The 20,157-nt window shown below is 45.0% G+C and overlaps 2 protein-coding genes across 2 annotated transcripts in view; one reads left to right on the top strand and one right to left on the bottom strand.

Moving 5' to 3' along the window:
- Nucleotides 1–388: 388 nt before the first annotated feature.
- Nucleotides 389–7,251, top strand: yrdc (yrdC N(6)-threonylcarbamoyltransferase domain containing). The gene is made up of 6 exons (XM_063199087.1): nucleotides 389–658; nucleotides 1,057–1,252; nucleotides 1,529–1,643; nucleotides 2,192–2,311; nucleotides 5,180–5,310; nucleotides 6,189–7,251. Exons 1-6 carry the CDS (start codon nucleotides 505–507, stop codon nucleotides 6,262–6,264), a joined length of 792 nt encoding a protein of 263 aa, XP_063055157.1. The 5' UTR covers nucleotides 389–504; the 3' UTR covers nucleotides 6,265–7,251.
- Nucleotides 7,252–11,268: 4,017 nt separating this feature from the next.
- Nucleotides 11,269–20,157, bottom strand: part of maneal (mannosidase endo-alpha like) — a 38,746-nt gene continuing 29,857 nt past the window's right edge. The window contains exons 3-5 of the mRNA XM_063199084.1: nucleotides 18,688–18,764; nucleotides 12,996–13,219; nucleotides 11,269–11,681 (exon numbers count right to left, since the gene is read on the bottom strand). Of these exons, the coding sequence (XP_063055154.1) occupies nucleotides 11,269–11,681; nucleotides 12,996–13,219; nucleotides 18,688–18,764 (714 nt within the window). The remainder of the gene's footprint in view (nucleotides 11,682–12,995; nucleotides 13,220–18,687; nucleotides 18,765–20,157) is intronic.

Raw genomic sequence — 20,157 nt, 5'->3', positions numbered from 1 at the left:
TCATAAATGCTATAGGATAAAGCATAGGCCACATTTTAAGCCCCTAACAGAAAAGCAAGCCCATATGGCGCTGCGGCAGGTTTTATTTTTGGTGTCAAAAATAGGTGTTGAACACGTAATAAAACCCAAATGTACACCTTATTTGTACGTCCGTGGACGTGTTTTTCCGAACGTGTTGTTTGACACCATTTTGAAACGTTTAGAGAACGTGTTGGACACCAAAAAATAACCCTTTCAGAACGTGCTGAGCACGTAATCGGGAACCTACAAATTAACCACATCTGAACACAATTCTGAACCTATTCTGAACCAATTCTGAACGTGTCACTCACCAAAAATAAACGTTAAAAAAACGTGTTGGGCACGTTAATTTGCTGCTTGGGAAGTAGGAAGACAGACAGCAGGCATCAAAGGGTTAACAACCACCCGGAACTGTTCTGACGTTCCCATGATGAAAACATTTCATCAGACTCTGACGGTCATGTTTCTGACTTACAGGAACACATGCATGTGATAAGATACATGTACAGACATACACCGATCTCAACGATTTGCAGTTTACACACAGCGATGATGATGTCCCCAACAGCAAAAGTTCTGCACTTACGTCAACAGAAGGCAAATGGTTTTTCTGTGCAGCAGGATTGCGTTCAGCAAGGTAGGAACTAGCCACCCGGCTTGTTAGCTAACTAGTACGAACACGTTTCCTTATGGTAGGGGGTTGTTAAAGACTTATTTTCATGTTTTTGTGATTGACCGTAATGTTGGCTATGGAGTGTGGACTGTTTCTGCCTCTGCTTATCACGCAGTTCTTTATCAGGTAGGCTATACATTTATATAGCCGTAGCACATGGGCAGGAGATGACGTGGTTGGTACAATACATCAAAACATTGCAGGAAGGTTAGCTCAGTAGTTGCTTCTGCTGTGTGCAGTGATTTTGGCAAGATATTCTCTTGGATCCAACTTTTTATAACATTTCTAATGAAGTTTCTGGGATTTGCATGCCGATTTTCACGTTTTGGAATGTCCATGCACGACTATTTTGCTCATTTCAGATCAGACTGAGATTCTGAAGTCAACTGTCAACGCCCTGAAGGATGGTGAGGTGGTAGCGGTACCGACGGACACCTTGTACGGTCTGGCATGCCTGGCCCAGAGCTCAGAAGCTGTCAAGAAGGTGTACGACATCAAAGGCAGAAATGGACAGAAGCCACTGGCTATTTGTGTTGGGGAAGTCGAGGAAATATACAAGTACGTGGGCACCACAGGGGTTTAATGACATTGTCATAATGGTGGTGCCAGAGAAACATTTTGTTATAGATGTACTGCACTTTTCCCTCTCTCTTAACTGAGGGTCTCTTATGGTCTCTGCTTTTAATCTGACCGTGAATAAGGTTTTCCTTTTTTTGTGATTAACTTTTGAATGAGCAAGGTTTTCTGATATGGTTTTCTGAGTTTAATGTTGCCTGAGCAAGCTTAAGCAGAACTTAATGTTCATCTTGATCACTTATTTTTTTCTGCCTGCAGATACTGTAAAGTTCTGGTGAAAAGGGAGCTGCTCGAGTGTCTACTGCCTGGCCCTGTAACGCTGGTCCTGGAGAGATCAGAGGACTTGAACCCCGACCTCAACCCCTTCACCCCGGTATGGTGAACCCCCTGCACAGACACATTCACCAGCTCCTTTGAGTAATGTTTCCTCATCTTGTATATTATGCAGGGGTGCATTTCTCAAAAGAGAAGTTGTTAGCCTGTTAGCAACTTCGGTAGATGCCAATGGGAAAATGCACTGAAAACAACAAAGTAGCTAATGTAGTAAGCAACTTTGGTTTTGAGAAATGCATCCCAGAATTGTGTACTACTGTACTGTGTGAGGATGTGTGTGACTGTCTTCCTGCTCAATTCGCCCCCCTCGGGGCGCAAACCTGCGACCTCGTCAACTACATTGGTTCGGAAATGGGAGGCACAGTACGATACCGCTGGACTAGTCCTCCAGCCCAACGGCATCGATACTGTATGAGGCTTCCACGCCAACTGTGCTAGTTAGCCTCAGTTACATGTGCATATCCGTCTTTGTGGTTATTTCATTAAATTGTGTGTGTGTATGTGTGTGTGTGTGTGTGTGTGTGTGTGTGTGTGTGTGTGTGTGTGTGTGTGTGTGTATGTGTGTGTGTGTGTGTGTGTGTGTGTTAGCTGGTGGGCGTTCGCATCCCAGACCACCACTTTATGAGACGCCTGTGCCAGATGTGTGGCGAGCCTCTTGCCCTCACCAGTGCCAACATCAGCTCCAAGACCAGCACCGTCGACATCCATGTAAGCACTACTAACTTACTTACTTGGTTACTTACCCAATGCAGTCCCAAGCCCAACACGCCAGTTATCTGCGGCCAGATGTCCAGATGTATGTATACCTTTGCCTTTAGTGTCATTATGTGACACAATGGGCCTACCTTTGGCATCACATAGTGAGGCCTGGTCAAAGTGTTTTACAAACCGGATTCCTAAAAAAGTTGGGACACTTGGTACATTTTGTGAATAAAAGCATAGTTTGAATTTTGTGGGAGCTGAGCTCCCCCGTGACTTAGATGCGGATGTGAAGAGGTCTGGGTATACATTGGGACAACTGGAAAAGATGGCCCAGGATCGTGATGACTGGAGAGCACTTGTTCGTGGCCTATGCCCAAAGTTGCGTAAGTAAGTAGTGAGCTTCCGTTCCCTCGATGGCCATGAAAGCAAAAAAAAACCCTAAATTATCTGCGGGGGTCTCTTACGTCATTCACCATAGTAATCTTGAATACAATACAACACAATAATGTATCAATATAATACAATGTATAACTAAAAGTCATTTCCAATCATAGTACAGCCACAACTTTGTATCAGCTGCATTTCACCACCATGCGCGCAAACCCTTGCAATTTGGAGAAGACGCCTGCTTCTGAATCTAAAAAAAAGTACTGATAACCTTCATTGCTTTGACTACAATTCATCAAGTATTTAAATCAATAAAGAAATAAATGCATGCCACCTACATCTCTCACCATGCCAGCGAAAAGGCTATAGCACGACTTCATAAATCTTGCGGCTACAACTAGCTCCAGCTTAACTTCGGATGCTTGGCTGAATAGGACCGTATGTAAGCCTGGCTCAAAAACAGCTGTGAAGGAAGGAAATAATGTTCATGTCTGTTCGTGACAGTCTTGTGCAGACAACCAAGTTAAACAAAAAAAGACTGAAACAAAAAGGGTGAACGCATGGTAAGGGGATTTGTTATGTGCAACTGTGGTTATCAAACTGCTTGGTTATCCTGAAGGAAAAACTTTATAAGAATTATCATCGCAAGCAGCACTGCTTTCCTGACATTTGCAAATCGGGTCACAATGACACAGAAGCTCCAACTAAGATAACAAACTACTCTCCCTGCGCCTCACTGTCTTGTTTGATGACTTGAATAGAAAAAATGTATAATGACATTTCAGCATATTTTTGGAATCTCTGGAAGCTCTAACCGCTGAAAACAGAGTGACATGTGGTCCATTTGACTCCCAGTGATAAGAGAATAATATTCCTTTCTTCCACTGTTTTGGAATGAATGGCATGACACGAGAGTTGATCTATACATCACTTCAAACGCAATTGCATCTAATGCATAATCAAAAGATGAAAGAGGTGCAAGATATACATATGTTAAAACAATAATTTCCATTCCACCTCTACGTGTTTTGTGTGCCTGTGTAGGGCTGTGCCCTGGGCAGCTTTCTGCACCTAGTTGAACCAGGAGTGTGTAGGCTTGGTGTTTTTGGTTTTGAAGATGGAGACCTGCAAAGCAAAATGCTGCTATTTTCAAAATGTTCAATCCATGCATAAGATGGACAATAGCACAAGGTCAACATATCAACTGTTGACAACAAAAGCCAGTCAATATTGTTTTGAGGGAAATGTGTATTAATTTACATGTTTACCCCTACAACAAATCTCAAAATGGTTGGGTCGGGGTCAAAACATGTTGTGGTGAGACCATGTTGGACTACCATACCTACTTACTGTCCTGTCCACTGGGCTGAGCAATCTCATGCCTGGTGTGAGATTGTCCTTGTAGACCTACATAGTTATAATAGTGGTGAAATATTTAGTAACAGACCTGGAGAGTTAAATTTTAAATATTTAGTAATTTCAGGTGTAGAATTATGTATTCACCTCTGCCTTCTGCCAACTACTGAGCCCCTGAAGCTTGCACCATTTTTGTCGTATATGCATTTGGGTTTCTTTTCTGAACTGTTTAATTGTATGAAATGTGCTGAAGTTCGGATTATTTTTGTGGTGATTATTATGACGACGTTGTCTATTTTTTGCTCACCTCCGGAAGTCACTTGTATTATTAATTCAGCACTTAAAAAGAGGCCAATAGTCTTGTTTCTCTGTGTCTGCTTGTCTCCGTTGCGCTATGTTAGCGTTTGAGCTGGTAAATTATGTATGCATACTTAAACACCTAAAGTGCATGCTTGAGGCAGAGACGGCATTTCACAGAAACTATTTCTGTCACTCAGCTGGAAATGTCACTGTGCCATTTCTTTTTTCTTTTTTTTCCCTTCCAAAGCTATGTAAGGTGACCTTGCTTTGCTTTCGTTTAGCTGTTGAGAGGGGGAAAAAAAACCTCTTTGACAAAGCTTGCTGCACTGGCTTTCTGTGTGATGGATTTGTGGCTTTCGTTGTTGTTGAGCTTGCAGCAGTACAAGTGCTGCTTTCATAGTTAGAACACTGTGTGCAAGTCGACCAATGTTAAGGTACTGTGACTATTAGTTATACGGAGTGATTAACCTGTAATGATGTAATAAATAGACTCATAATTGTAAAATAATATAATTTATAGAATATAATTATTATAGAATATCAAATTTGCTCGTCAAAGTGGTTCAACTGTTTGGCAAGAAACCACAAGAGAGCATTTTTATTACGTCAATTTAGAGACTTTTGCCCATTGAGTGAAGAATACAGTACATGTACACGGTCATAATATCACTGTCATGTGCATTAATGTGTGTGCACTCTGGGCGTGCAAATCACAAGCACCCGCAAGCTCTGCACACAAGTAAACTGATAAACTGAAATAAACTGCAATGTGATGTGTACGTGTGTATGAATAACCATGCGTGTGTGACCGTGTGTGTGTCCTTCATGCAGGAGTTCCAGGAGCTGTGGCCGAGGGTGGCGGTGGTTGTGAACGGTGGCCGCATCGGGGACCAGAGCAGACAGGGCTCCACAGTCGTCAACCTCTCGGTCCCTGGCCGATACAGCATCATACGCCCAGGCTGGTGAGTGGAGGCAGATGATGATGATCGTGATGATGATGGTGTGTGTGTGTGTGTCGTGCATGCTTGCAGTGGTCCTCCTCTCAGTACCCAGCAGATATAGAATCATAGCCTGATAAACCAGCCTAAATGTGAGGCCGGAGTAATTTAGTCTGGCCCCGATGAACGATACCTCCGAAGATTGTTGATGAGAACAACCTGTTTTTTTTTTTTTTTTCAAACCGTGCCGGCGCTCTGACCAATCGGCGATCTTTGCCGTTGATATGCTTTCCCAACGGTGTTTCGAGCTTCGTCGTCACTCCCTCAAAACCCTGCCCGCTTTGATTCAAAACAAATCACTGCGCTGTAATTGGTTTTGCCAGATTCAGGGCACAGTGTTCAAAACGTTCTCAGATCCAAGGCCAGACCCACTCGCAGCTGAAAATGAAAAATGCAATACCTGTTGACCATTGCCAGATGTTGGTCAACTCCATGCACCACAGATGCGAAGTAGTTATCAGAAACCATTGTTATGCACCAAAATATTAGTTTAGAGTTTACGGCAGAGTTGAATTTTCAAGAATGTGTTAGTTTTGTACAGAACATTTTTAAGTTTACAAAGACAGATGTCAACATTACTAAACAAAAATTACATTACATTTCTTCACTTTCTATGAAATATTATATTAAATCATAACTTTCCCCAATGTTCTTGCTTTAAATTAGAATGTGCAGTGTCCCTGGGGCATTTGTGCTCATTCTACAATTCATTTGAAGACTTTTGACATTTACTCACCTTTTTAAAGACACTTCTATTATATCGAGCATAACTGGTATACAGTATAATTGTCAATAGTCCTGTTACTGAGGTCAACCCTGTTTCCTCTCTCCATCATCCCCAGTGCTCTGGCTACCACAGTCGAGGTGCTGGAAGGCAAGTTTGGACTGCTAGAGGACACAGACGGTCAAAAGGTTTGACAGCCTGCAAGAAGATGGAAACTTTTGGAAGCGCACAATCCTCTTCTCTCTGCATTCTGTGCTCGGCTTTGCTTGAAGGTGGTACCTTCAGCCAAGGACGGAGGAGTATTCTGCTCCGAGACAGTCCAGGGAGAAGACTCTCCCTCACCCCCCGTCTCGCACTGTGGACCTAACAGCATGTGTTTGTGTGTTCTGTCATCTGGGTGGAGGGCTAAAGGATATCAATTCATCTGCCTCAAGGTTGACTATACTGTAACGTGGAGAGAGTCAGCAATATAGCTGGTCATATAATGCTAGATATTCATTTTGAAGAGTGCAATATGGAGGTAAACATCCATCCTTCTGGGGTTATTATTTTTGTTTTAGTAAACATACCACAAAACTCTTATTTCAGAGATTTGTTGCACTGGCAGATTATCATGGCCAAGGTCGAGATTGGTTGTATACAGGTAGGGAAAAGATTAAACCTTGGATATGAATTTGAACCTTTAATTCCTGGAATATATGTCATATGTATTTTAAATTGTTTTCTTTTTTATTTATGAGAGTGTTTTGTTTTATTTATGAGAGATGTACTTGTCAAATACAAAGCAGACGTTGTTACAACCTTGTTTGAACCCCTTACCTTTTTGCTGGTGTTTTTTTTTCCCCTATTATGCTGCTTTTTTCCCTGGTGGCTTTGACTTGTTGGGATTGATCATGACCTGAAGTCACATGGTCTACATTATAATCTTCTTGCCCTCCAATGAGACTTGATACTGGAGCAAGTATAAGAAGTAGCGTGCCGTGTTTTTTTTATTTTTTATAAAGGACCAAAATTCAATGTGTGAGTCAAAAGATTTTTCTTTCTTTTTTGATGAAGGCATATGCTGCAGAACTTTCTCTGGATAACCCATTGTCCTGCTGGGTTAGCTTATGGCACCTTTAATCTGCACAAAAAACAACTCTCTTTTTTTATATCTATTTCAGAATAAAGACTAAAGCTCAGACTAAGCCACGCATTATTATATCTGGTAGTGTTCCATCTGTGTCACGCTGCCTTTCGTGGAACTTCCCATCCGTCATCCTGTGTGCAGAGGGCCATAATGCCTCCGCTGTGATTGGTATTGTTTTAGAGAATTCAACTATACAGTAAGATTGAGAATGTATTAACAGTGAGTGGAACTGTGTCTTAAGGCAACATGGCATCATACCAGAGCGTTAAAGGGACACTGTGCAGGAAATGGTCAAAAAAGGTACTGCAACTATGCTGCTTATTGAAACTGGGCTGCCTATTGCCAAATTTGATCTTTACATGAAAGTTTACTGAGTATTAAACAAATATTTTCTAGCATGGTCCAAGTACAGTCATTTTTGCAGCTAAAAATGGCTATTTTTGGAAATTCAAAATGGCGGACCATGGAGATCCCCCTTTTCATGTATGAAAAGTGCAATTTTTCCAGTCGTAATGAATACTTAGAGTTTGATGGTGGTGGTAAGTATTCATGAAAAAGGTAACATTAGTGGATGGGCAGCATGAATTCTGGAAATAAACAACTAAAAATCTCACAGTGTCCCTTTAAGATAACATGCCGACTTGAACCATCTATCACGTTTGTGACCCAACGGCCTGTGACGGGTTAGGGTTAGGTTTAGGCATGGTTTTGTTAGGGCACAATTCCGCCATAATATCGCCATTTCCCTTAATTGTTTCGCAGTTCATGGCAAAAGCAAAGTGGCAGAAACGTTGCTTTACTGATGAGTGAGTGTTACGCATGGTTTTGGTCAGGTCACCGCAGAGCATTTTCGCGTTTAGCAACAGAAAATTGTGGCGGCTACAGAAATTTGTCGACACTGCAGGAAAACTTAATCTGGTCACGTGACTAATGTGCTTTCCTGTGGCGTTGAGGACCATGAATTTACTTGCAAATGTGTCGCACCTCAACGCGGAATGCACTGGCGTGAAATAAATGAAGAGCTCTTTTCCAAAACGCTATATCCACCACATTCGATTTTTTGCATTTTAATATTGGAATTGACTGTTAAGAAGTCCTATCATCTATGTGAGAATTCTTGCCATTCGAATGTTTTGAGAACATACATTTTTAACCTCTATAAAATGCATTTTGCAATGCAATTCATTGGAATGCCCAAGTCAATTTCCCAACATTCTATAAAATGGATATATCTCATTTTGGAAAAGAGCTCTTCAAATATGCCTTTGTATTATGCCAGTCTGCTCAAGAGATCTACAGAGCCACTCCACTCTTCTAAATGTACTTTTTGTGGTATTAGTCCTTGAAGGCTTGCAAAGCAAAAGCATACGTGGCTTTTTGATGAACCACTGACAATGCTATTGAGGGCGTTGTACTGTTAAAAGAGGACAAACAATTTAGGTTAGCTTGAAATTTCTCAATAGCTGAGAACTCAACCCTTAATAATCTCTTATATTATTCACTAAATTCCATAGATATAACTACCACGCTTTAATAGAGCTTTTATATCAATTGGTTACGAAAAACGCTGATGGACCGCTGTGATTCAGTGTCTTGCATAAGCATAGCGTGTCCCGTCTCGTCCTCTCCTGTCCCGTTCCACATTATGCCCTTGCCCTCCAGCAACACTTGCCCCTCTCATCCTGCCCCTCTGAAGTCCTGACCGACCCAGAATGAAACACTCAAGACGTGTGTATGACGTGTCTATTGTAAGACTTTGTAGTATAATTAAAGCTCATGTGACTGGAAAAAAAGGAAATAAATGGCTCATGTGGGATTGTTTCATTGAAATCATTTTTAAGGGAGATATTGTCCATGGTAAATTATAACAACAGGAATGATTAATACAAAATAATGACAAATCATTTCACATCACTTTCATCACTTCACCAAGCTGAAAACTTCAAGTCCTGCACGTCGGGATGTTGCCGTGTCCTTAGAAACCCTTCCACAATATGAAGCCCATTGAAATAAATAAGACATTTACAGTTCACAGGTTCTGCACTGGAACCATATATTAGCTTAGAATCTAATATATACGGGGTGTGTGTGTTATTATGTACAGAGAGGGATGCTGTGATTGAGTAGGCTGGTCCAGGTTTCAAGTGGCTGATTTGAAAGTGACACTGCAGTCTTGACAAAGGCGAGAGAGATGATCTGCAGAAGAGAAAGTGTGTGTGTGTGTGTGTGTGTGTGTGTGTGTGTGTGTGTGTGTGTGTGTGTGAGAGAGAGAGTGAGCAAGGGCATAGTAATAGGGGATGGTAATAGGACTGAGACACCATGGAGTATATATGGGCAGGGGGGTCCATTTGAGCTTGTTGTACATAGAGCCCAAAATTTGGGGCTACACCCCTGTGTGTGTGTGTGTGTGTGTGTGTGTGTGTGTGTGTGTGTGTGTGTGTGTGTGTGTGTGTGTGTGTGTGTGTGTGTGTGTGTGTGTGTGTGTGTGTGTGTGTGTGTGTGTGTGTGGCGGTCAGCTGGCGGACTTTAGGTCTCTGTGAAAAGAGATCTGTGTGGTATATATCTGGCAGCGGGGCAGGGAAGATGGAAGAGGTGGTTTCCATAGCAAAGTGAGATGAGCTGAAATGAATGGTCAGCTTCTGAAGGTCAGCCTCCGGACATGACGAAGAGATTTCTCTCCTTTTTGGTCCAGACACAGAAAGGGAAAAAAAAAGAACAGATCAATATCCCTCAATATCACCCGAGCTCTGTGTGGGTGGGTGTGCAGGGGTGTCGACAGAGAGGGACAAAGGGGTCAGTTGCCCCGGGCCCAGGGAGAGAGGGGGCCCAGAATTGGGTCCTCATTACAGTATATGTATTGAGTGGGGGGCCCTTTCAGATCACTTTGTCCCGGGCCTGGCAAAAGCGGTCAGTGGCCCTGTGTGTGTGTGTGTGTGTGTGTGTGTCCTTATCCGATCTCTCACATTCTCTCTGTAATAGCTGGCGCACATATTCTTCGCCCCCAGGGGGCTGAGTGAGTTTCTAAAGCACACCGGCAGGGTCAGATCAGATCACTGGCAAATTATAATTACACCTTGTGCAAAGAGAAGGCTCACAGGGCTCCCACCTCTATTATTGTTGAGCACACACAGGGCCGCATGCGCACGTTGCGCACACTCACACACACACACACACCATCTCTCACACGGTTGTCACCGCTATTATTTTTTTTCTCTCATTACACACACACACACACACGCACACAGTCTGTCTCACACACACACACACACACACACACACACACACACACACACACACACACACACACACACACACACACACACACACACACACACACACACTTGCTGTTTGAATGATCTGTGTCTATCTTTCTCATACGTTGATACAAATGACAGCACTCTCCATCTCTCTGCCATTGCAAAGTAGACACATCCTTCACCTCGTGTAGTAGGTAGGTGAACCTTTCATACTCTACTCGGTCTTCTGCCATCTTTGGCTACTTCAGCAGCTCCTCTCGTCTCTTGCTGAGTGCTCGTTAATGTCCGCCCTTGGAGAGGCCCATTTTGGAGCCATTGAAAGGCCCTGGCACTGACACGAGGGCCCTTCAAGAGCAGACTAATGATAAGGGGCCTTCAAAAGTGGAGCCCTCTCTCTCTCTCGCTCTCTCTCTCTCTCTCTCTCTCTCGCTCTCTCTCTGTCGGGCTCCAAGTTTCTCTCGGACAAATTTCTTTGCCAAGTGGCTGTAGCGGCTTTTCATCCAAGACATCCAAGACCAGGATATAAAGCACGTCTCTCCTGCCACTGCAGTCTGCCTTCTGATTTTGTGGCTTCTTCCCATTTCGTACAACAACTGTACACACACACACACACCCCTCCTCACTGCTCCTTCTACTTGTTTTGTGTTCAGAAGTTTCCATTATTAATGTCGTCTTGGATGCGGCCCTGGAGAGCTTGAGAGTTTTGCAGTGCACTGCACTGCACGCGCAACACACACACACACCAGCACAAAGCACCCTGACGCGACGACTCCTTCTCTCCTCCTCTCCTCCTTTCTCCCCCCCTGCTCCTCTCACATGAGCCACTGCTCCTTCTCCTTGTTGAACTGCTCGGCCCAGCGCCGCGTCAGCTCCAGGTACAGCTCGGGCGTGTGCGGCTGGTAGTCCAGGTAGAGGCGCGTCACCGTCTTCTTGGGCGCGGCGCGCTCAATCTGCGTGCCCTCGTGCCACTCGTTGAAGGAGGTGATGCTGACCAGCTCGGGCCGCACGCTCAGCGCCGCCTGCAGCGCCGTCTCGTAGTAGCGGCCGTTGATGCGGTTGCGCGTGTTGTGGTTGTTCCAGGGCCGCACGGACGTGTCGATGTAGCCCGGCCCCACGCTGGGCACGAACAGCAGGCCGTTGCCGTCGCAGAAGGCCTTGACCGACTTCCAGTTCTGGTGCGAGGAGCCGAAGGAGAAGCCGTTGGAGGCGAAGTAGGTGTACATGCCTGAGCGGAAACACAAGGGAAGAAATTAAAGGTACACTGTGCAGGAAATGGTCAAAAAAGGTACTGCAACTATGCTGCTCATCGAAAATGGGCTGCCTATTGCCAAATTTGATCTTTACATGAAAGTTTACTAAGTAAAAAACAAATATTTCCTAGTATGGTCATTTTTGCAGCTAAAAATAGCTATTTTTGGAAATTCAAAATGAACCATGACCATGGAGAAGATCCCCCTTTTCATGTATGAAAAGTGCATTTTTTCCAGTCATAATGAACACTTAGAATTTGATGGTGGTGGTAAGTATTCATGAAAAGGGTAACATTAGTGAATGGGCAGCATGAATTCTGGAAATAAACAACTAAAAATCTCACAAAGTGTCCCTTTAAAGATCTCAGGCACTCAATTGACTTAACCCGGCGCTATAAATCTGCTGTTACCAGAAAGGCATGTCGTAGTGCATTACTAAAGGCCCTGTGTTACTGTATGTCATAGTATTGTAGTGGTACTTAACTTTTCATTACATACGAGCAGATTACACGTCACAACCAAATGTTAGCGGTTGAGCAAAATCAGCAAAATCATTTCAAACTTTAAAACAGAGCCAGGAGAACAGTCACAGTGCAGCTCATATGCATAAACAACTTTTATTGGCTACTACACAGACATATTCTGCCTTCCTCAGTCAGCCCTCTAAAAGACGAAAATACATTAGAGTGAATCCAGCTCCAACCCCCAAAACTTCAGCAGAGTTCACCCTTCCCAACAGTCATTTTGTACATAGGATATGAAATTATCAAAAGCATATGGTAAGACCAGGCTAGAAAGGCATTCATACAGGAGGCGGGGGCAGGGGGAAGAGGGCAGTTAACATGTTATTTCTGCGCTATTAGCACATTATTGCAATGACAACATTGAAATTGTGATTTCTTACAGCAGCTATTAGCGAATTCCCCGCCAAATTTGTAAAAAAAAAAAAAAAAACTGTCACGATGGAGGATGGGGATGTTGGCCAGGGCACCAGCCAATGAACGACGGCCACTGCATACATTTACATAGTCAGGCTGTGCCCTCCTAGTGATGCCACACCTTCAGCGTTGCCTCTAGTCAGGCCAAGAACAATACAAACACGATTCTGAGCTCCCGAAAAAATGGGAACTCCTCCCACTTTGTCAGGGAGCAAACAACTACTAGCAAACTAAGGGAGGTGGGTCAACCATACCGTTTGGGAAATGTTAATTGCTATGCTCTTGGTCAGACCAAGTCTCAAAGAGATTTGAAAGTCGATGATAATCAGGCTAACATTTACATTTACATACCATCAAAGCCGGCGGCCAGGAGGTCATGCTTGTGGCGCTCCTCCACCAGGAGGCCGATGAAGAGGGCGTCGTAGGCCGAGCCGCGCAGGCTGTGCGAGCCCGAGGAGGTCAGCAGCTCGGCCCAGGCCTCGGGCGGCGTCAGGTACGAGTCGTACACGTAGAACAGAGGCAGCACGCGGCCCGAGGTGGCGGAGAAGCGGTAGAAGGCGCCGTGCTCGCCGTACCTGGAAAGACAGGAAAAGAAAAGAGCTAAGTAATAAGCAACATTTTCTAGTATGGTCCAATTACTGTCATTTCTGCAGCTAAAAATGGCTATTTTAGGAAATTCAAAATGGCGGACCATAGAGAAGATCCTCCTTTTCATGTATGAAAAGTGCAATTTTTCCAGTCATAATGAATACTTAGAATTTGATGGTGGTGGTAAGTATTCATGAAAAAGGTAACATTAGTGAGTGAACAGCATGAATTCTGGAAATAAACAACTAAAAATCTCACACAGTGTCCCTTTAAAAAGAAGTTTGAAAAAAGAAAGAGTTGGTGGAGAAGCGGTAGAAGGCACTGTGCTTGCCGTACCTGGCAAGACAGGAGAGAAGACAGGAAAATAAAAGAAGAAAGAATAGAGCACGAACAACGGTGATAGAAGTTTTGAAAAATAGATGAAACAGAATGAAGTCAATGTAAAAGTTTTTTTTTTTAAACAACAGAATAGAAAAGATGTCAAGGAAAATAAAAAGCGACTCAAGTAGAGAAAGAAATAGAAAAGACATGGTGTAATTTTAGCATTTCGTCCACGCCAAGCTCCCTTTTCTCATGCTTTAGACCACTGCTCGTCAGCTGCTCTCTGGAGTCCAGAGAACTGAGGACTGAGGAGGCTGTTCCAAGGCCATTGGGGAGGGGGACAAAGATTATTTATCTATTGTCATTATTTATTTATTTATTTGCATGATTCAGCCAGCCTCTCTGTAGGCTGATGCTCTCTGTGTAGCCAGGTGTAGTATTCTATCAGCAGCAGTAATAACAGTAGCACAGGAGAGTATCCATGCAAGTGGTGACAGACAATCAATCAATCAATCAATCAAGAGTTTATTGTCATTGTCAAAAAGGCAACGAAATTGTGTTTCGGGTACAATACTTAGTAGCAGCAAAAAAACTAATACAAAGTTTAGTACACCTGACGCTAGTAAAGAGAGAGAGAGAGAGAGAGAGAGAGAGAGAGAGAGAGAGAGAGAGAGAGAGAGAGAGAGAAAGAGAAAGAGAGGAGGGCAGAGGCAGGAGAGACAGAGAAAGAGAGAGAGAGAGAGGAGAGAGAATGTGAGAGGGGGAGATACTCATTACCCAAGCAGGTGTTGGGTGTCAAAGCCACCTCGCAGCATTTGCCACTACAGCTGTGGCTGCCTCTGACAGCTGGTCCCCTTGTCCTGCTGTGGGACTAAAGGCTAGGGCCACCCACCCACCTGCCTGCCTGCCTGCCTGCCTGCCTGTCAGTGTGACTACCTACAGGGGTGCCGACAGGGGGGGGGCAAAGGGGATAGTTGTCCCGGGCCCAGGGAGATAGGAGGCCCATAAATGGTTCCTCATTGCATTGTATGTATTAGGTTGGGGGCAGTGGTGTAGTCTACGTAGAGCGCAGGTATACGGAGTATACCCACTTCAAAATTTCAGGGATTTCAGTATACCCACTTAAAATTGATTGATCCATTATTTAGAGTAGCACAAATATATACAGTATACCCACTTCAAAAAATGCTCAAATATACAGTATACCCACCATAAAAAAGTAGACTACACCACTGGTTGGGGGCCCTTTCAGACAACTTTGTCCTGGGCCCGGCCAAAGCTGTCAGCGGCCCTGCTACCTACCTGCCTGACTAACTGCCTGTCTGTTCATCAGTGTGATTGTCTGCTTACCTGTCTGTCCATCTTTCTCTCTGTTTGTCAGTATATCTGTCTAACTGCCTGCCTGTCTGTCTACCTGCCTGCCTGCCTGTCTAACTGCCTGCCTGCCTGTCTACCAGCCTGCCTGTCTGTCTAACTGCCTGCCTGTCTGTGTGGCTGCCTGTCTTCGTCTGCATGTTATAGTGTGTCTCTGTGTGACTAGTTTGTGTGCTTGCTTGCTGTCTGTTGTCGGTCTGACAACCTCCGTTTTCTTGTCAGCCTGGTTGCCTACTTGCTTTGCTATAGCTGCCTGTTCCTCAGCCAGTAGGGCTGTCTTGTTGCTTGTGTGTGTGTGTGTGTGTGTGTGTGTGTGTGTGTGTGTGTGTGTGTGTGTGTGTGTGTGTGTGTGTGTGTGTGTGTGTGTGTGTGCCTGCGTCCGTGCGTGCCTCTGCTATATCTATTTGCCTCTTTGCCTGCCTGACTGAATGCTTGTCTGTCTGCCAGCTTGCCTTCCTCTGTCTGTCTGTCTGTCTGTTAGCATGGAGCATGCCTCTTTGCCTGTTCGTCTGTCTGCCTGTCTGTCTCTTTGCCTGTCTGCCTTCCTATCTACCTGTCTACCTGTCTGTCTGTCTGTCTGTCTCTCTGCCTGTCTGCTTTCCTATCTACCTGTCTGTCTGTCTCTCTGCCTGTCTGCCTTCCTATCTACCCGTCTGTTTGTCTGTCTGTCCGTCTGTCCGTCTGCCTTCCTATCTACCTGTCTGCCTGCCTGTCTGCCTGCCTGTCTGTCTCCCTATCTACCTGTCTGTCTGTCTGTCTGTCTGTCTGTCTGTCTGTCTGTCTGTCTGCCTGAGCAGGGTTGTGAGTTGGGCAGCGGTGTTAACTGCAGTGGCCCATGTGAAGGATGGTCTTTGGACATTAGCCAGACAATAACTGCAGCAATCTAAGAGTTTAAAGATGCATGTGTGTGAGAGCTGATGCCTTTGAATAAATTAGAGTGCGGGGGTGTGCGCGCTGGTGAGTGTAATACTGCTAGTGCTATTGTGTGTGTGTGTGTGTGTGTGTGTGTGTGTGTGTGTGTGTGTGTGTGTGTGTGTGTGTGTGTGTGTGTGTGTGTGTGTGAGAGAGAGAGGTAGTGTGTGTGTGTGTGTGTGTGTGTGTGAGAGAGAGAGAGAGAGAGAGTGTATGTGTGTGTGTGTGTGTGTGTGTGAGAGAGAGAGAGAGAGAGAGAGAGAGAGAGAAAGTGAAAGTGAAAGTGTGTGTGTATGTGTGTGTGCGTGCATACACGCATGTGAGTCTGTGTGTGTGTGTGTGTGTGTGTGTGTGTGTGTGTGTGTCTGTGTGTGTCTGTCTGTCTATGTGTGTGTGTGTGCGTGCGTCTGCTTGTGTGTGTGTGTGTGTACGCGCACGCGTGCATACACGCATCTGTGTCTGTGTGTGTGTGTGTCTCTCTATGTGTGTGTGTGTGCATGCGTCTGCTTACGTGTGTGTGTGTGTGTGTGTGTGTGTGTGTGTGCGCGTGTGCGTCTGCGTGTGTGTGTGTGTGTGTGTGTGTGTGTGTGTGTGTGTGTGTGTGTGTGTGTGTGTGTGTGCACGCATGCATAAATGCATGTGTGTCTGTGTGTGTGTCTGTCTATGTGTGTGTGTATGCGCGCATCTGCATGTGTGCGGCTCAGTAGCGCTACAGAGTGACCTTTGTGGCGCATGACTGAGCCTCGCTGAAAAGTCACTCTGAAGACGGGCTGCCACGGCGGCCGTCACCCATGACGACACTGCCGCAGCGCATCCCAGAGGTCAAAGGTCACCTCGGAGAGAAAGGGCAGACAGCGGGAGGCTGTTCATATGCATGATAGGCACTTACTGTAACCTTGCAAAAGGGCCTCCAAGTGACAAGACAATCGAAGAGGACACAGGAGCGGAAACACTCTGTTCAGTAGCCTCGCGAGCCATCCTACGTACTTCCGCCAAAGGATTGGCTCCACTACTGTAGTCTGGCCGTGCTTCTCTGTGGAGTGCTTGCAGCAGTAGAATTTTGATTGCAACGCCCCCCCAGAAAACAGCCAATAATCGAATACGCCCCCCACGTGGGGACGAAAGGGGGAGAACGCTCGTGACAATGACGTACACATCTGCGCCAGAGCCATTGGTCTGCGCTATGTTGTTGTTGAGTAACTGCCAGCGATTGGGTGAGAGGTGTCCAATAATTTCAAACCATAACTGAGTGCAAACTTCCTGCTTCCTACAATCGCTTCAGAGCAAACAAATGCCAGACCATAAATACGAAAAGAAATGGTAGTATTATGGGATGGTCAGGACCAGGCTATCTATTCAGTGTAAAGCCACTGTGTGCTGTGTACTGTACGTATTTGTGGAGCTTGTATAAAAAAATGCCTCCGAGATACTTGCAAGGCAAGCAAGTAGTGCAGCCAAATGTTGCAAGACACTGCGAGGGCGAATTTAAGTTGAGTGGCCTTTTCAAATGTTAAATGATACCACTGGAGCACTAGGACAGGCGTAGCAGAATTTGCTTCAGGAGCAGTGGAAACCTCCGCAGAGAGTTTCCTAGATAACGAGCTGTGTGGTGGAGGAGACACAAGCAATACTGTAGAGATAGCACCACTGGCCCACATTAGTTGCCACTATTTATTCGCTTCTCTTCTTTTTTAGGGCTTTTTTTGTCTTTACTTTTTACAGGACAGTGGAGGAGAGACAGGAAATGAATGGAGAGAGAGAGAGATGGGGAAGGATTGGCAAATGACCTGGGCCGGAATCGAACCCGGGTCGCCAGCGTAGTAACCCCGTGCCCTACCGTTAGGCCACAGCAGGGCATTGCTTCCCTCCTTAACTCCTCCCAGTTTCGTCGTTACAATAGCATACATACTGTACATGTAATGAGACCAGATGATTTGGGGGCTATTGTGTCCCAGGTCCAGACAAAAAAAGTGTCCCGCTTTCAGACTCTGGAAACCTGTTCACCCTACACACACATAATGTTACATAGTATTTATTACGGTATATCTTTGCCACTGTCAGTGCTGCTATACAATTTTCTGTTGTCGCCATTCTGGCTTGTAGATTGAAGATAAACTGCATCTGCTTTGCAACTGCACTCTTAGATTCTCATGCATATCAGTCAGGTCAGAGCCTCGCACCATCAGTGTGCTACTTGATTGTGTTTTTTGTTACTAAAGCCCGATTCGCACGGGATAAATATTACCTATGGACCCTAATTCGCAATTACCCCTGGACCTCCGTGATTTTTCGGGGCGCATTCGGACGGGATAAATAAACGTCTGTTATTTAGTCAATTCACAGACATTACAAAGGAGTTCAGACGGCGCGCCTATGTAAAATTACCCCAGGACGTCTGAGTTTCGCCGAAATACAGTAGGTAAATCACGGCGGAATTATTACCTCACAAATCGCAGACATGGCACATTCGCACAGGACTAAGAACTCAGACATTCTCTGTAATTATTCCGAATTACCGGGGGTCCATAGGTAATAAAAGTCCCGTCCGAATCGGGCTTTAGAATGGTAACACTTTACAATAAGGTTACGTAGGTAATGAGGGAATAATGTTATTATCTGATTATGTTATTATCTGATTAATAGTGAATAAATATATGATTCATGTATGCAGGAATGTCTATTTCATTAGTAGTCAATACGGAATTATGAATTACTCACGATTGGAGTCATAAGGAAATACCATTTCAATCGTGCCCCATATACTGCCCGCAACATGGTTTGATTGATAATAGGCAACTTGACTTATTTTGATTCCGTATACACCTAACCAGTCTCCTGAGTGTCTCACCTGTCAATGATGTACTTGACGTTCTCGTGCACAGTTTGGTCACTTCTTCCTGGGTAAGGCTGGATGTGAAAGGCCACCTGTGACAAAGAAAAAAAAAAGAGAGAAAAAGATTTTTTAAAAGATGGATTATTCCTCATCCACTCATTCCTCATCACTATTGGTCTGACCATACCCTTGTATTCATTTGTAATGTAACTTTTTTCAGGAATTCCCGTGGGATGGGAGTCAAAATTTTAAAGATGAAAGGGAGCGGGAATAAAGATGAATGGGAGCGGGCAGGAGCAGGAATAAAAATGAATGAGAGCGGGAATGCTTGCTTATTTTTTCATTAAAAAAGCCAATGAAACGGGAGTGGGATTGATTTTGAGTGGGAGTGGGCAGGATTGGGAAACATTCTTTTCAGGAGTGGACGGGATGGGATTTGTTTATTTTATTCCAGTCAGGGATGGGACGGGATGGGATTTTTTTACTGGGACCGGGATGGGACGGGTGTGAAAATCCACTCCCGTGTCATGCTCTACTCCGGACCCAAACGTAATGTGGAAGCAGGGCTGCTGACAACTTTAGCTGGGCCCAGGACAAAGTCATCTGAAAATGCCCCCCCACCACCACCACCAATATACACAATGTGATGAGAACCCAATAGCCCACTCCCCCACCACCTCTCTCCCCCTGTGTAGCGAAGGGGAGTAGAGTTGCCCTGTCAGGACTAGGACCCCACTTATGGGTACTAAAATGGGGCTCTGACCGTTACACCAAAGAGCCAGGCATGACAGTCAGAACACACCCACAACCCTAGTGATGGTCACTCCATCACGCTGCCTTCCCCTTCTGGAAGCACACCCGTGCGCCTCACACACTCATGATGTCCCTCACGCGGCCGCCCATCATGCTTCTCCCATCCAGTGTGCCCCCTCATTCATGCTTCAACCATTAATGGGGGTCCCTCACATCAGGGTCACCAATCCTGGGGCTTCCTCACATGGAATTAAGGCTCACACAGAACGGGTACGCTTCCGATGGCCTCACGGCAACCATCCCACTTCTGACACCATTTGTAGCGAAGGAGAGTAGAGTTGCCTTGCCGGGACTCTAAACCCCGGTGTTCTGGGGACTAAACTGGGGATGTGACTGTTACACCAAAGAGCCAGGCTCGTTGGCATGACAGTCAGAACCAGGCTTGTACGAAATTCCGAATGGAAAGAATTTCAATTCAAAGTAATGCCATACTACCAACACTAGGTGGTGGTGTTCTATGTACTTTCAATGGGTGGTGTAGATTAAATTCAAAGAAATTCAAGGTAATGGCACCACCTAGTGTTCGTATTATGGCATTATTTTGAATTGAAATTCTTTCCATTCGGAATTTCGTACAAGCCTGGTCAGAACGCACCCTCAACCCTAGTAATGGTCACTCCATCACACTGGGCCTGGGACAAACTGACCCCTTTGCACCCCCCTGTCAGCTCC

Source organism: Engraulis encrasicolus, chromosome 5 (genome assembly GCF_034702125.1).
Source record: "Engraulis encrasicolus isolate BLACKSEA-1 chromosome 5, IST_EnEncr_1.0, whole genome shotgun sequence".
Taxonomy (NCBI): Eukaryota; Metazoa; Chordata; class Actinopteri; order Clupeiformes; family Engraulidae; genus Engraulis; species Engraulis encrasicolus.
The sequence above is the reverse complement of the archived record's forward strand: the minus strand, read 5'-3'. Positions and strand labels throughout refer to the sequence as shown.

Excerpts from the sequence above, each read along its gene's own strand:
- yrdc (XM_063199087.1), top strand. The coding sequence starts at position 505 with ATGCATGTGATAAGATACATGTACAGACATACACCGATCTCAACGATT. Across the intron at positions 659-1,056 it reads GCAGGATTGCGTTCAGCAAG|ATCAGACTGAGATTCTGAAG; the intron begins GTAGGAACTAGC and ends TGCTCATTTCAG. Across the intron at positions 1,644-2,191 it reads ACCTCAACCCCTTCACCCCG|CTGGTGGGCGTTCGCATCCC; the intron begins GTATGGTGAACC and ends TGTGTGTGTTAG.